Source organism: Procambarus clarkii, chromosome 13 (genome assembly GCF_040958095.1).
Source record: "Procambarus clarkii isolate CNS0578487 chromosome 13, FALCON_Pclarkii_2.0, whole genome shotgun sequence".
Lineage (NCBI taxonomy): Eukaryota > Metazoa > Arthropoda > Malacostraca > Decapoda > Cambaridae > Procambarus > Procambarus clarkii.
In genome coordinates this window covers 9,760,782-9,775,781 of record NC_091162.1, presented here as the reverse complement: position 1 = coordinate 9,775,781, position 15,000 = coordinate 9,760,782, and the positions used below count along the sequence as shown (strand labels likewise).

At 46.0% G+C, this 15,000-nt stretch overlaps 1 protein-coding gene across 1 annotated transcript in view; it reads left to right on the top strand.

The window, feature by feature from the left end:
* Positions 1–15,000, top strand: part of LOC123753799 (transducin-like enhancer protein 4) — a 100,803-nt gene that overhangs the window by 48,922 nt on the left and 36,881 nt on the right. Inside the window, exon 4 of the mRNA XM_069323931.1 lies at positions 8,131–8,175. Within this exon, the coding sequence (XP_069180032.1) occupies positions 8,131–8,175 (45 nt within the window). The remainder of the gene's footprint in view (positions 1–8,130; positions 8,176–15,000) is intronic.

The following is a 15,000-nucleotide window of genomic DNA, read 5'->3' as shown; positions in this document are numbered from 1 at the left end:
CTGATGTTGATAGTTCTCTCTTGAACACTGTGAGGGGTCGGCCAGTTATGCCCCTTATGTGTAGTGGAAGCGTGTTGAACAGTCTCGGGCCTCTGATGTTGATAGTTCTCTCTTGAACACTGTGAGGGGTCGGCCAGTTATGCCCCTTATGTGTAGTGGAAGCGTGTTGAACAGTCTCGGGCCTCTGATGTTGATAGTTCTCTCTTGAACACTGTGAGGGGTCGGCCAGTTATGCCCCTTATGTGTAGTGGAAGCGTGTTGAACAGTCTCGGGCCTCTGATGTTGATAGTTCTCTCTTGAACACTGTGAGGGGGTCGGCCAGTTATGTCCCTTATGTGTAGTGGAAGCGTGTTGAACAGTCTCGGGCCTCTGATGTTGATAGTTCTCTCTTGAACACTGTGAGGGGTCGGCCAGTTATGCCCCTTATGTGTAGTGGAAGCGTGTTGAACAGTCTCGGGCCTCTGATGTTGATAGTTCTCTCTTGAACACTGTGAGGGGTCGGCCAGTTATGCCCCTTATGTGTAGTGGAAGCGTGTTGAACAGTCTCGGGCCTCTGATGTTGATAGTTCTCTCTTGAACACTGTGAAGGGTCGGCCAGTTATGTCCCTTATGTGTAGTGGAAGCGTGTTGAACAGTCTCGGGCCTCTGATGTTGATAGTTCTCTCTTGAACACTGTGAGGGGTCGGCCAGTTATGTCCCTTATGTGTAGAGGAAGCTTGTTGAACAGTCTCCTCTGATGTTGAGAGAGTTCTCTCTGAGTACCTGTTGCACCTTTGCTCTTCAACGGGGGTATTCTGCACATCCTGCCATGCCTCCTGGTCTCATGTGGTGTTATTTCTGTGTGCAGGTTTGGGACCAGCCCCTCTAATATTTTTCACGTATAGATTATTATGTATCTCTCCCGCCTGCGCTCAAGGGAATACAGATTTAGGCTCTTTAGTCGGTCCCAAGAGCTTAGATGTTTTACTGAGTGGATTCTAGCAGTAAAGGATGTCTGCACCTAGAGCACCTTTCATTAGTCTTTAGTATACGAGGTATACTGATATCTTCAGTATACCTTCAGTAAGCGGCCTCGTAGCCTGGTGGATAGCCCGCAGGACTCGTAATTCTGTGGCGCGGGTTCGATTCCCGCACGAGGCAGAAACAAATGGGCAAAGTTTCTTTCACCCTGAATGCCCCTGTTACCTAGCAGTAAAATAGGTACCTGGGTGTTAGTCAGCTGTCACGGCCTGCTTCCTGGGGGTGGAGGCCTGGTCGAGGACCGGGCCGCGGGGACACTCAAAAGCCCCGAAATCATCTCAAGATAACCTCAAGAAGAAGATACCTTGAGTATATCTGAAGTGGACTTGTAATAACTTAGATAACAGGCATCTGCTCTTAAGATACTTCAGTGATGAACTATCAATTAAAATGATACTGTCTTAAAGACTGAGAGACAGCACCTTAAGATAGACTGAGTTGACTTTATCATTGAATTTAAACATAGGAGAAAACAATACAAATAATCAGGGGAACTTAAAAAAAAATGTAAACACGGGTAAACTTAAAACAAGACTTTTATACTTGGTAATGTTAATTTTAAAGTGAGTTTACTTGGAACTGAGGAATATTGAAGTACCATCTTCACCGTAAGAAAGTGAATGGCTGTCTTTACTCAGACCCGCACACACACACACACACACACACACACACACACACACACACACACACACACACACACACACACACACGCACACACACGCACACACACACACACACACACACACACACACACACACACAACCCGTTACCCTATGTCTTACACAACCCGGCAATATCAACTCACAACGATACGTTGAGTGGGGAGCAAATATGAGGAGAGTTTACCTTCGGTTAAAAATTTGCCAATTTCAGGGCACCCATCAACTACCTTCAGCCCTCACCTGGCTTTCCTAATCCACCTGGCTTCCTCTGAGACCCATTCCGCAGTCCCAAGCCCAATCACCGGCTTTTCCCCACATAATTCCTTCCTTCATTACTGCGAGGTATGTGGGGGAACACCTGTGGTGGGCTTGGAACTGTGGAGTGGGGTTCACAGGAAGCCAGGTGGATTGGGAAAGCATCTCCCAATGTACATCTGATTGGAGGTTTGCTGTGTCTTCTATATTGTCTAATCGCACCCAAATCATAGTGTCGTCTGCAAATAATGGTACAGTGCTGTTGTCTGCATCCTTGTCTGTCTGATATTAGGATGAGATAAAGTACCGGAGCAAGTACGGTGCTTTGAGGGGACCGAGCTTTTCACAGTAGATGATCCAGATTTGACTATTGTTGCTATTACACTCTGCGTTCTGTTCGTTAGGAAATGAAGATCTACCTCTCTACTTTGTCAGTAATTCCATTTGCACGCATTTTGCACGCAATAACAGCTTAAGTCACAGCTTCGTATCATCTGTTGCAGATGACACAAAAATCAGCATGAAAATTACCTCTGCTGAAGACAATGAAAAACTACAAACAGATATTAACAAAGTTTTCGATTGGGCAGCATAAAATAACATGTTTAACAGCGATAAATTTCAGGTACTCAGGTACGCAAAAATGAGGACCTGAAACATAATACAGGGTACAAAACACAATCGAATCTGCCCATAGTAGAAAAACAGCAAGTCAAGGATTTGGGAATAATGATGTCCGACGACCTAATGTTTAGGGAGCATAACCAAGCAAATATTGCGTCAGCCAGGAAAATGATCGGATGGATTACGAGAACTTTCAAATCCAGGGATCCCATCACAAAGGTTGTACTCTTCAAGTCACTTGTGTTGTCCCGTCTTGAGTACTGCTCAGTACTCACTTCCCCCTTCAGAGCAGGAGAGATTGCTGAAACAGAGGGAATACAGAGAACATATACGGCACGCATAGACGAGATAAAAAGCCTAAATTATTGGGATCGTCTCAAAGCTCTCCAAATGTACTCTCTAGAAAGGAGACGAGAGAGATACCAAATAATATACACATGGACAATACTGGAGGAACAGGTCCCAAATCTACACAGTAAAATAACAACATACTGGAGTGAACGATATGGAAGAAAATGTAGAATAGAACCAGTGAAGAGCAGAGGTGCCATAGGCACAATCAGAGAACACTGTATAAACATCAGAGGTCCACGGTTGTTCAACGTCCTCCCAGCGACTATAAGAAATATTGCCGGAACAACCGTGGACATCTTCAAGAGGAGACTGGACTGTTTCCTCCAAGGAGTGCCAGACCAACCGGGCTGTGGTGGGTATGTGGGCCTGCGGGCCGCTCCAAGCAACAGCCTGGTGGTCCAAACTCTCACAAGTCAAGCCTGGCCAGCCTCGGGCCGGGCTTGGGTAGTAGAACTCCCAGAACCCCATCAAGCAGATCAAACAAGCAGATGGAGGAGTTTAAAAAGTTAACCAGTTCATTTACTGTGGTTCATTGTAAGACCCGATTAACATCAGATTGGAGGTTTGCTAATGTCCTCTATGTTGTTTACCTTCTTACCTTGTGTCTGCCTTCCGGGGATCAACGGCCCCGCGGCCCGGTCTCCGCCTAGGCCAACTCTGTCTACTCTCAAAAATCTTAGTGTCATCTGCAAAGGATGATACAGTACTATAATGTGTGTCCTTGTCTATGTCCGATATGAGGATGAGAAAGTACTGGAGCAAGCACAGTACCCTGGGGGACGTGAGTACTGGAGCAAGCACAGTACCCTGGAGGACTGAGTACTGGAGCAAGCACAGTACCCTGGAGGACTGAGTACTGGAGCAAGCACAGTACCCTGGGGGACGTGAGTACTGGAGCAAGCACAGTACCCTGGAGGACTGAGTACTGGAGCAAGCACAGTACCCTGGAGGACTGAGTACTGGAGCAAGCACAGTACCCTGGAGGACTGAGTACTGGAGCAAGCACAGTACCCTGGAGGACTGAGTACTGGAGCAAGCACAGTACCCTGGGGGACGTGAGTACTGGAGCAAGCACAGTACCCTGGAGGACTGAGTACTGGAGCGTACCCTGGAGGACTGAGTACTGGAGCAAGCACAGTACCCTGGAGGACTGAGTACTGGAGCAAGCACAGTACCCTGGAGGACTGAGTACTGGAGCAAGCACAGTACCCTGGAGGACTGAGTACTGGAGCAAGCACAGTACCCTGGAGGACTGAGTACTGGAGCAAGCACAGTACCCTGGGGGACGTGAGTACTGGAGCAAGCACAGTACCCTGGAGGACTGAGTACTGGAGCGTACCCTGGAGGACTGAGTACTGGAGCAAGCACAGTACCCTGGAGGACTGAGTACTGGAGCAAGCACAGTACCCTGGAGGACTGAGTACTGGAGCAAGCACAGTACCCTGGAGGACTGAGTACTGGAGCAAGCACAGTACCCTGGAGGACTGAGTACTGGAGCAAGCACAGTACCCTGGAGGACTGAGTACTGGAGCAAGCACAGTACCCTGGGGGACGTGAGTACTGGAGCAAGCACAGTACCCTGGAGGACTGAGTACTGGAGCAAGCACAGTACCCTGGGGGACGTGAGTACTGGAGCAAGCACAGTACCCTGGAGGACTGAGTACTGGAGCAAGCACAGTACCCTGGAGGACTGAGTACTGGAGCAAGCACAGTACCCTGGAGGACTGAGTACTGGAGCAAGCACAGTACCCTGGGGGACTGAGTACTGGAGCAAGCACAGTACCCTGGAGGACTGAGTACTGGAGCAAGCACAGTACCCTGGAGGGACTAAGATTTTCACAGTGGATGTCCGGATTTGACTTAGTTGACTACTACACACTGGGTTCATTAGGGAGTTAGAGATCCGTCTATCTGCTTCATCAGTAGTATATTTTGTGAACACCATGGTCTCACCTGTTGAACGTTTTTGCTAAATCTTGTGAAAATTACATCAGAGTTTTGCTCGTCTTCCATGGCCTATAACACCATGTGATTGTGGTCCAGCAACTGTGAGAAAGTGTTGTGCTTGCCCTGTGTGTGTGTGTGTGCTTGCCCTGTGTGTGTGTGTGTGTGCTTGCCCTGTGTGTGTGTGCTTGCCCTGTGTGTGTGTGTGTGCTTGCCTTGTGTGTGTGTGTGCTTGCCTTGTGTGTGTGTGTGCTTGCCTTGTGTGTGTGTGTGCTTGCCTTGTGTGTGTGTGTGCTTGCCTTGTGTGTGTGTGTGCTTGCCCTTTGTGTGTGTGTGTGTGCTTGCCCTGTGTGTGTGTGTGCTTGCCCTGTGTGTGTGTGTGTGCTTGCCCTGTGTGTGTGCTTGCCCTGTGTGTGTGTGCTTGCCCTGTGTGTGTGTGCTTGCCCTGTGTGTGTGTGCTTGCCCTGTGTGTGTGTGCTTGCCCTGTGTGTGTGTGTGCTTGCCCTGTGTGTGTGTGTGCTTGCCCTGTGTGTGTGTGCTTGCCGTGTCTGTGTGTGCTTGCCCTGTGTGTGTGTGTGCTTGCCCTGTGTGTGTGTGTGCTTGCCCTGTGTGTGTGTGTGCTTGCCCTGTGTGTGTGTGTGCTTGCCCTGTGTGTGTGTGTGCTTGCCCTGTGTGTGTGTGTGCTTGCCCTGTGTGTGTGTGCTTGCCCTGTGTGTGTGTGCTTGCCCTGTGTATGTGTGCTTGCCCTGTGTGTGTGTGCTTGCCCTGAGTGTGTGTGCTTGCCCTGAGTGTGTGTGCTTGCCCTGTGTGTGTGTGTGTGTGTGCTTGCCCTGTGTGTGTGTGTGCTTGCCCTGTGTGTGTGTGTGTGCTTGCCCTGTGTGTGTGTGTGTGTGTGTGCTTGCCCTGTGTGTGTGTGTGTGTGTGTGCTTGCCCCGAGTGAGTGTGTGGTTGCCCCGAGTGTGTGTGTGCTTGCCCCGAGTGAGTGTGTGCTTGCCCCGAGTGAGTGTGTGCTTGCCCCGAGTGTGTGTGTGCTTGCCCCGAGTGTGTGTGTGCTTGCCCCGAGTGTGTGTGTGCTTGCCCCGAGTGTGTGTGTGCTTGCCCCGAGTGTGTGTGTGCTTGCCCCGAGTGTGTGTGTGCTTGCCCCGAGTGTGTGTGTGCTTGCCCCGAGTGTGTGTGTGCTTGCCCCGAGTGTGTGTGTGCTTGCCCCGAGTGTGTGTGTGCTTGCCCCGAGTGTGTGTGTGTTTGCCCTGTGTGTGTGTTTGCCCTGTGTGTGTGTTTGCCCTGTGTGTGTGTTTGCCCTGTGTGTGTGTGTGTGTTTGCCCTGTGTGTGTGTGTTTGCCCTGTGTGTGTGTGTGTGTTTGCCCTGTGTGTGTGTGTGTGTTTGCCCTGTGTGTGTGTGTGCTTGCCCTGTGTGTGTGTGTGCTTGCCCTGAGTGTGTGTATGCTTGCCCTGAGTGTGTGTATGCTTGCCCTGAGTGTGTGTGCTTGCCCTGAGTGTGTGCGCTTGCCCTATGTGTGTATGCTTGCCCTGAGTGTGTGTGCTTGCCCTGAGTGTGTGCGCTTGCCCTATATGTGTGTGCTTGCCCTGTTCATGCAGATGAACAGGGCAAGAACAGCGCTCTGTTCTGAACCCGTCTTGCCCGGGAGGAGGGGAGGTATATAGATGCTGTGATTCCATGTGTTCTGTGATTTTCTTCGTAGCCCTTCATGATGTATCCCAAGTTTCTTGTCGTATGTGAAAGGAGATTGAGTTCTGGTATCCATATCTGTCATAATCATTTGTTTAAGCTGCTGACATTGCATTTGTCTCATTTGTGACCAGTCGTTAAGAGGACTTATTTAAGACACAGCGACTGCTGTTGCTGTTTCTTTTTCTTCTTCTTCTTATCATTCTTCTTCCGAAAAGGCATTTGATAAATATGACCATGGAGTGATAACACACAATCTTGAGATCTTGAGGTTATCTTGAGATGATTTCGGGGCTTTATTGTCCCCGCGGCCCGGTCCTCGACCAGGCCTCCACCCTCAGGAAGCAGCCCGTGACAGCTGACTAACACCCAGGTACCTATTTTACTGCTAGGTAACAGGGGCATAGGGTGAAAGAAACTCTGCCCATTGTTTCTCGCCGGCGCCCGGGATCGAACCCGGGACCACAGGATCACAAGTCCAGTGTCCTGCCCGCTCGGCCGACCGGCTCCCGGCCGACCACAAAATGAGATCACTGGAAAAAACTGGTAAAGTAGGACACTGGATACTCAATTTCCTGTCGAACAGAACAGAGAGAGTAACAGTCAATCAAATAAAATCGAGTCTAAGCGCAGTTAAAAGCTCTGTACCTCAAGGTACAGTCCTTGCACCACTGCTGTTCCTTATTCTCATATCAGATACAGACAAAAATACAAGTCACAGCTTCGTGTCATCCTTTGCAGATGACACAAAAATCAGTATGAAAATTACCTCTGAATTACAGAAATTACCTCTGCTGAAGACAGTGATAAACTACAAACAGATATTAATAAAGTTTTCGACTGGGCAGCAGAAAATAACATGATGTTTAACAGTGATAAATTCCAGGTACTCAGGTACGGTAAAAATGAGGACCTTAAACATAAAACAGGGTACAAAACACAATCAAATCTGCCCATAATAGGCAAGCAACATGTAAAGGATTTGGGAATAATGATGTCCGACGACCTAACGTTTAGGGAGCATAACCAAGCAAATATTGCGTCAGTCAGAAAAATGATAGGATGGATCTAATTACGGGTTGTATATGGTTTAATAAATCTAGTTATGGGTTATATATGGTTTGATATATCTAATTACGGGTTGTACATGGTTTAATAAATCAAATTATGGGTTATATATGGTTTGATATATCTAATTACGGGTTGTATATGGTTTAATAAATCAAATTATGGGTTATATATGGTTTAATAAATCAAATTATGGGTTATATATGGTTTAATAAATCAAATTATGGGTTATATATGGTTTAATAAATCAAATTATGGGTTATATATGGTTTAATAAATCAAATTATGGGTTATATATGGTTTAATAAATCTAATTACGGTTTGTACAGTGAATTTACTTCTTGGATTGCTTAAATTTAATTTTTTAAATTTAAAAATTTAAAGTTTCAAAGTGTAAATTTAGTTGTTGGCTTCATATACGAGTTATTTATCAGTCGTATTAATTGCTAAAGTAAACAAACAATTTATATACAGTGTTTGTCCTTGTTTTAATTGTTTTTTGTTTATTTGTTTCAGTATTACGAGATGTCCTACGGTCTCAACGTCGAGATGCATAAACAGGTAAGTGCTGCCCTTACTAGTGTATGTATACCAGCATACACGCTCATGTATACCAGCATACACGCTCATGTATACCAGCATACACGCTCATGTATACCAGCATACACGCTCATGTATACCAGCATACACGCTCATGTATACCAGCATTCACGCTCATGTATACCAGCATACACGCTCATGTATACCAGCATACTCGCTCATGTATACCAGCATACTCGCTCATGTATACCAGCATACACGCTCATGTATACCAGCATACACGCTCATGTATACCAGCATACACGCTCATGTATACCAGCATACACGCTCATGTATACCAGCATACACGCTCATGTATACCAGCATACACGCTCATGTATACCAGCATACACGCTCATGTATACCAGCATACACGCTCATGTATACCAGCATACTCGCTCATGTATACCAGCATACTCATGTATACCAGCATACACGCTCATGTATACCAGCATACACGCTCATGTATACCAGCATACACGCTCATGTATACCAGCATACACGCTCATGTATACCAGCATACACGCTCATGTATACCAGCATACACGCTCATGTATACCAGCATACACGCTCATGTATACCAGCATACACGCTCATGTATACCAGCATACACGCTCATGTATACCAGCATACACGCTCATGTATACCAGCATACACGCTCATGTATACCAGCATACACGCTCATGTATACCAGCATACACGCTCATGTATACCAGCATACACGCTCATGTATACCAGCATACACGCTCATGTATACCAGCATACACGCTCATGTATACCAGCATACACGCTCATGTATACCAGCATACACGCTCATGTATACCAGCATACACGCTCATGTATACCAGCATACACGCTCATGTATACCAGCATACACGCTCATGTATACCAGCATACACGCTCATGTATACCAGCATACAAACTTATGTATACCAGCATACACGCTCATGTATACCAACATACTCATGTGTACCAGCATACACAATCATGTATATACCAGCATACACAATCGTGCATATACCAGCATACACAATTATGCATATACCAGCATACTCATGTATACCAGCATACTCATGTATACCAGCATACAAACTTATGTATACCAGCATACACAATTATGCATATACCATCATACAGACACATGTATGTATATATTTATAGTGTCCAGGAGTGGTTATTGAAGACTGTCCAAGGATAGAGGATAGAAGCTTGTGATTGTCCAAGGATAGAGGATAGAAGCTTGTGATTGTCCAAGGATAGAGGATAGAAGCTTGTGATTGTCCAAGGATAGAGGATAGAAGCTTGTGATTGTCCAAGGATAGAGGATAGAAGCTTGTGATTGTCCAAGGATAGAGGATAGAAGCTTGTGATTGTCCAAGGATAGAGGATAGAAGCTTGTGATTGTCCAAGGATAGAGGATAGAAGCTTGTGATTGTCCAAGGATAGAGGATAGAAGCTTGTGATTGTCCAAGGATAGAGGATAGAAGCTTGTGATTGTCCAAGGATAGAGGATAGAAGCTTGTGATTGTCCAAGGATAGAGGATAGAAGCTTGTGATTGTCCAAGGATAGAGGATAGAAGCTTGTGATTGTCCAAGGATAGAGGATAGAAGCTTGTGATTGTCCAAGGATAGAGGATAGAAGCTTGTGATTGTCCAAGGATAGAGGATAGAAGCTTGTGATTGTCCAAGGATAGAGGATAGAAGCTTGTGATTGTCCAAGGATAGAGGATAGAAGCTTGTGATTGTCCAAGGATAGAGGATAGAAGCTTGTGATTGTCCAAGGATAGAGGATAGAAGCTTGTGATTGTCCAAGGATAGAGGATAGAAGCTTGTGATTGTCCAAGGATAGAGGATAGAAGCTTGTGATTGTCCAAGGATAGAGGATAGAAGCTTGTGATTGTCCAAGGATAGAGGATAGAAGCTTGTGATTGTCCAAGGATAGAGGATAGAAGCTTGTGATTGTCCAAGGATAGAGGATAGAAGCTTGTGATTGTCCAAGGATAGAGGATAGAAGCTTGTGATTGTCCAAGGATAGAGGATAGAAGCTTGTGATTGTCCAAGGATAGAGGATAGAAGCTTGTGATTGTCCAAGGATAGAGGATAGAAGCTTGTGATTGTCCAAGGATAGAGGATAGAAGCTTGTGATTGTCCAAGGATAGAGGATAGAAGCTTGTAATTGTCCAAGGATAGAGGATAGAAGCTTGTGATTGTCCAAGGATAGAGGATAGAAGCTTGTGATTGTCCAAGGATAGAGGATAGAAGCTTGTGATTGTCCAAGGATAGAGGATAGAAGCTTGTGATTGTCCAAGGATAGAGGATAGAAGCTTGTGATTGTCCAAGGATAGAGGATAGAAGCTTGTGATTGTCCAAGGATAGAGGATAGAAGCTTGTGATTGTCCAAGGATAGAGGATAGAAGCTTGTGATTGTCCAAGGATAGAGGATAGAAGCTTGTGATTGTCCAAGGATAGAGAATAGAAGCTTGTGATTGTCCAAGGATAGAGGATAGAAGCTTGTGATTAAACTCGACCAATATGTTTGTATTTAAGTAAGATATATTGCCGGAATAAGAATGGAAGTTTTTAAAGAGAAAACTAATAGTATTCTGTAAGACGTGCCGGACCAACCAGGCTGTAGTGGGCCTGCGGGCCGCTACAGTCAACAGCCTGTTGGACCAAGTTATCACAAATCAAGAGTCCGGTATCCGGTGTCCCTGTGTCCGGTATCGGTAATTACCGGCCATAATTACCGGGAGGTTGTTATGGCTGGTGTAATCTAGTAACGCTAATGACGTGACGTCATCAAAATACGTTCTGTGAAGAGCCCAATTGGTCCTGTCATTAACACGTGCCAAGCTGCAGTTGACGTCATGGCAGGTGTTGTCCAATCAGAGGGCTAGTTGCATGTGACGTCACTGAGAACTTATCCAGTCTTTAATTTTACCTTTAGTCCAAGGGGAGCCTTTAATTTTACAGCTTAATAAAACGGCATCCAATCAGGGCGTTTTAATTGTATGACATCGTTATCAGGGTGGGAGGAGCCGTTTTGGCACTGTGGGAGGAGCCGTTTTGGCACTGTGGGAGGAGCCGTTTTGGCACTGTGGGAGGAGCCGTTTTGGCACTGTGGGAGGAGTCGTTTTGGCACTGGCTCTACAACCACCTCCCCCCCCCCCTTCACAACCACCTCCCTCCCCCACCTCACACATGACTAACCACAATACACACATGACTAACCACAATACACACATGACTAACCACAATACACACATGACTGACCACAATACACACATGACTGACCACAATACACACATGACTAACCACAATACACACATGAGGGCTCAAGATCAATAAATCAGGTATTAAAATTCATATAAAGAACAATAAACAAAACAAAACATTGTTTATTCTTTATACAGAATAAACAAGGTTGTTTATGTTAACAACAACTATGTGAACAATGATAGGATGGATTACGAGAACCTTCAAATCCAGGGATCCCATCACAATGGTTGTACTCTTCAAGTCACTTGTGTTGTCCCGTCTTGAGTACTGCTCAGTACTCGCTTCCCCCTTCAGAGCAGGAGAGATTGCTGAAATAGAGGGAATACAGAGAACATATACGGCACGCATAGACGAGATAAAACACCTAAATTATTGGGATCGTCTCAAAGCTCTCCAAATGTACTCACTAGAAAGGAGACGAGAGAGATACCAAATAATATACACATGGACAATACTGGAGGGTCAGGTCCCTAATCTACACAGTAAAATAACAGCGTACTGGAGTGAACGATATGGAAGAAAATGTAGAATAGAACCAATGAAGAGCAGAGGTGCCATAGGCACAATCAGAGAACACTGTGTAAACATCAGAGGTCCGCGGTTGTTCAACGTCCTCCCAGTGACTATAAGAAATATTGCCGGAACAACCGTGGACATCTTCAAGAGGAATCTAGATAGTTTTCTTCAAGGAGTACCGGACCAACCGGGCTGTCGTGGATATGTGGGCCTGCGGGCCGCTCCAAGCAACAGCCTGGTGGACCAAACTCTCACAAGTCAAGCCTGGCCTCAGGCCGGGCTTGGGGAGTAGAACAACTCCCAGAACCCCATCAACCAGGTAGTTGTACTCGCCTAGTTGTGCGTGTGGGGGTTTGGCTCTTTGGTCTCGCCAGAGAGACCTCGTCTCGTCAATCTACCTGTGTACAGATTCCTGAGCTCCTCGAGCTCTCTCGTGTGTGTGTGTGTGCGTGCGTGTGTGTGTGCGTGCGTGTGTGTGTGCGCGCGCGTGTGTGTGCGCGCGCGCGCGCGTGTGTGTGTGTACTCACCTATACTCACCTATATGTGCTTGCAGGATCGAGCATTGACTCTTGGATCCCGCCTTTCTAGCTATCGGTTGTTTACAGCAATGACTCCTGTCCCATTTCCCTATCATACCTAGTTTTAAAAGTATGAATAGTATTTGCTTCCACAACCTGTTCCCCAAGTGCATTCCATTTTTCTACTACTCTCACGCTAAAAGAAAACTTCCTAACATCTCTGTGACTCATCTGAGTTTCCAGTTTCCACCCATGTCCCCTCGTTCTGTTATTATTACGTGTGAACATTTCATCTATTTCCACTTTGTCAATTCCCCTGAGTATTTTATATGTCCCTATCATATCTCCTCTCTCCCTTCTTTTCTCTAGTGTCGTAAGGTTCAGTTCCTTCAGCCGCTCTTCATATCCCATCCCTCGTAGCTCTGGGACAAGCCTCGTCGCAAACCTCTGAACCTTCTCCAGTTTCTTTATGTGTTTCTTCAGGTGGGGGCTCCATGATGGCGCGGCATACTCTAAGACGGGTCTCACGTAGGCAGTGTAAAGCGCCCTAAAAGCTTCCTCATTTAGGTTTCTGAATGAAGTTCTAATTTTCGCCAGTGTAGAGTACGCTGCTGTCGTTATCCTATTTATATGTGCCTCAGGAGTTAGATTAGGTGTCACATCCACTCCCAGGTCTCTTTCTCGAATCGTTACAGGTAGGCTGTTCCCCTTCATTGTGTACTGTCCCTTTGGTCTTCTGTCACCTGATCCCATTTCCATAACTTTACATTTACTGGTGTTAAACTCCAGTAGCCATTTCCCTGACCATCTCTGCAGCCTGTTTAAGTCCTCTTGGAGGATCCTACAATCCTCGTCTGTCACAACTCTTCTCATTAATTTTGCGTCATCTGCAAACATTGACATGTATGATTCCACTCCTGTAAACATATCATTTACGTAAATTAGAAAGAGGATTGGTCCCAGCACCGATCCTTGAGGTACTCCACTTGTTACTGTTCGCCAGTCCGACTTTTCGCCCCTTACCATTACCCTCTGGCTCCTTCCTGTTAGGTAGTTCTTCACCCATACTAGGGCCTTTCCGCTTACTCCTGCCTGCCTCTCAAGTTTGTATAGCAGTCTCATGTGCGGTACCGTATCAAAGGCCTTTTGGCAGTCAAGAAATATGCAGTCTGCCCAGCCTTCTCTGTCCTGCCTTATCCTTGTTACTTTATCATAGAATTCTAAAAGGTTTGTTAGGCATGATTTCCCTGTCCAGAACCCATGTTGGTGCTTGTTTACAAACCCAATGCTCTCCAGGTGCTCAACAAGTCTTAGCCTAATTATTCTTTCAAGTATTTTGCAGGGGATGCTTGTCAGTGATACGGGTCTGTAGTTAAGTGCCTCCTCCCTATCACCCTTTTTGAAAATCGGTACGACATTTGCCTCCTTCCAGCAACTGGGCAATTCTCCCGACATAAGTGACTCATTAAAGATCATTGCCAGAGGCACGCTGAGAGCCTGCGCTGCCTCTTTGAGTATCCACGGTGATACTTTGTCTGGTCCAACAGCTTTATTTGCATCCAGTGTTGTCAACTGTTTCATTACATCCTCTGCTGTCACCTCTATATCCGATAGTCTTTCATCTTGGGTAATCTCTTCTAACAATGGGAGCTGCTCAGGCTCGGTTGTGAACACTCCATGGAATTTTGCATTCAGTACCTCGCAGATTTCCTTGTCGCTTTCTGTATATGCCCCTTCTGTTTTCCTCAGTCTTGTCACTTGGTCATTTACCGACATCTTCCTTCTTATATGGCTATGTAGTAATTTTGGTTGCTTTTTCGCTTTGACTGCAATATCGTTCTCATAATTTCCGACACTCGTCTTATGTTAATGTAATCATTCCTAGCTCTGTTACATCTAATCCTGTTGTCCTCTGTCCTTTGTCTTCTGTACTTCCTCCACTCCCTCCTGCTTCTCACCTTTGCTTCCTGACACTGTCTATTAAACCATGGGTTATTATATTCCCTCCTGCTTTTTTCCTTTATTGTTGGAATAAATCTATCTTCAGCCTCCTTGCATTTCAATATGACTTGGTTCATCATACCTTGCACTGTTTTTCCTCTAAGTTCTTCCTCCCACTGCACTTCTCCCAGGTAGTCCCTTATCCTTCTGTAGTCCCCTTTTCTGTAATCAAGTCTCCTTTCCCGGACCTCTTGTCCTTTGGTCACAATTTTAAGCTCCATCATGTAGTCAAAGACTAGGACACAATGGTCACTAGCTCCTAGTGGTATTTCATGTTCCAACTGCTCGATGTCTTCTACATTCTGAGTGATAATGAGATCTAATAGGCTGGGCGTATCCCCTCCTCTTTCCCTAGTATCTTCTTTCACATGCTGTGTTAGGAAATTCCTGTCAATAACGTCTACCAGCTTCGCTCCCCAGGTCTCCTCCCCGCCATGGGGATTCCTCGTTTCCCAATTTATCTCTCCGTGATTTAGGTCCCCCATGACCAGCA